The 1,471-nt window shown below is 28.4% G+C and overlaps 1 protein-coding gene across 1 annotated transcript; it reads right to left on the minus strand.

The window, feature by feature from the left end:
* Window positions 1-444: 444 nt before the first annotated feature.
* LOC107885701 lies at window positions 445-1,443 on the minus strand. The gene is made up of 2 exons (XM_016809374.2): window positions 1,264-1,443; window positions 445-1,200 (listed from the first exon to the last, which is right to left on the minus strand). The coding sequence occupies exon 2, from the start codon at window positions 1,120-1,122 to the stop codon at window positions 445-447; it is 678 nt and encodes a 225-aa protein (XP_016664863.1). The 5' UTR covers window positions 1,123-1,200; window positions 1,264-1,443.
* Window positions 1,444-1,471: the final 28 nt, after the last annotated feature.

The following is a 1,471-nucleotide window of genomic DNA, read 5'->3' on the forward strand; positions in this document are numbered from 1 at the left end:
AGGAGCGCTACGCATGCGTTCGCCCGTGAGGTATTCGTAAATATAACTCCTGTCGTGTACTCATAATACTAAAATTGAGTACAATAAAAATTATAAATTACTGTAAAATGTACTATATGAATTATACTTTTCATATATAAGAATTCTGTTGATTGGGGTGTTACCAATGGGTGACTTCCCCCCTCCCGCTTATCCTCCCCATCCAATTTACTCATTGTAATATATTATATTGTAATATTACAGATTGTAAATACAATTTTGTTCAATAAAAAAAATAAAAATAAAAAAATAATTCTGTTTGATACTTTTTAACTAGTGTTAATAGGAAAACATAAATAATATCATAGGTATTATATATTATACAGATAGTATATTAATATAATAATAATATTATAATAAAAACATACACAAAATACAACTTTTTTTTTATATATTTAACAATTTTTATGTTAATGTGAATTTTGCTATCTTCTTTTTGTTCATATTTTCTTTTTGTGCTTCGGAATTATAGCTTTGCGAAAACTGTCGCATTCTCATATTTATATAATATTTGATAGTAAAAGCTATTATTTCTTCACTGTGTTGAAAACAAGGAAAATAAAGAGTGTCTTCTAACAGTTCGGTGAGTATTAGCTCTAAAACGTCTGCCATTTCACTATACTTGGAAAACAACTGTTCAATTTTGCATATAAAATTAAAAAAATTAATATTTGGGTGTATTAAGCCTCCTTTGGACTTTAAGTTAACTAGCCGTGCAACCGGTTCATATGAACACAAATTAATATTTTGTTTGATTGCAGATTGACATGTCACACATTTAAAATAGCGTAAAATTTGTTTACACAAATACCCTGTGACATAATATATTACACAATCGATTACAGGAGCTACAAAATAATTATGATCACTGGGTTTTATTATATCATCTAAGCTCCAGTCATCATGTTGAATTGCAAAGTCCAATTTTTCACGGATCGAATGTAATAATGGTTTGTTTTTTTCTGGATTATAATAAATTGTTTTGATACTATCAAGAGAGATTAAATTTTGAGAAGGTTTATTATTTTCTATGGTGTAGTTTCCTGATTTGGGAGGTTTCAATACACTGTAAACGGACAACATTTTGTATAATTGTAAAAAGGTTGGAGTAGCTGGATGGTCATTTGCACCTCCTGCTTGGCGAATTGTACCAAAAAAACGCTAAATAGGTAATAATTTAAACTTTAATAATGGTCATAATTTAGTATATTATATTTTTCTTACTTCCACATCATCTTGATTAATTTTTCCAGTAAGAATGTATTGTATACCATATTTTTCTTTTATAGTAAGTGCAAATTTCTAAAGTGGAAGTCAAAGTTACCCTTAGCCCTTCTGCAGTATTATTGGTAAGAAAGTGTTTTGGCTTTATTTTGTTATCAATAACACGCTGTTCCCATTCATTCAACCACTCAGAGTATTTTGTAAAATC

The sequence above is a fragment of the Acyrthosiphon pisum genome, unplaced genomic scaffold (genome assembly GCF_005508785.2).
Source record: "Acyrthosiphon pisum isolate AL4f unplaced genomic scaffold, pea_aphid_22Mar2018_4r6ur Scaffold_8178;HRSCAF=8763, whole genome shotgun sequence".
Lineage (NCBI taxonomy): Eukaryota > Metazoa > Arthropoda > Insecta > Hemiptera > Aphididae > Acyrthosiphon > Acyrthosiphon pisum.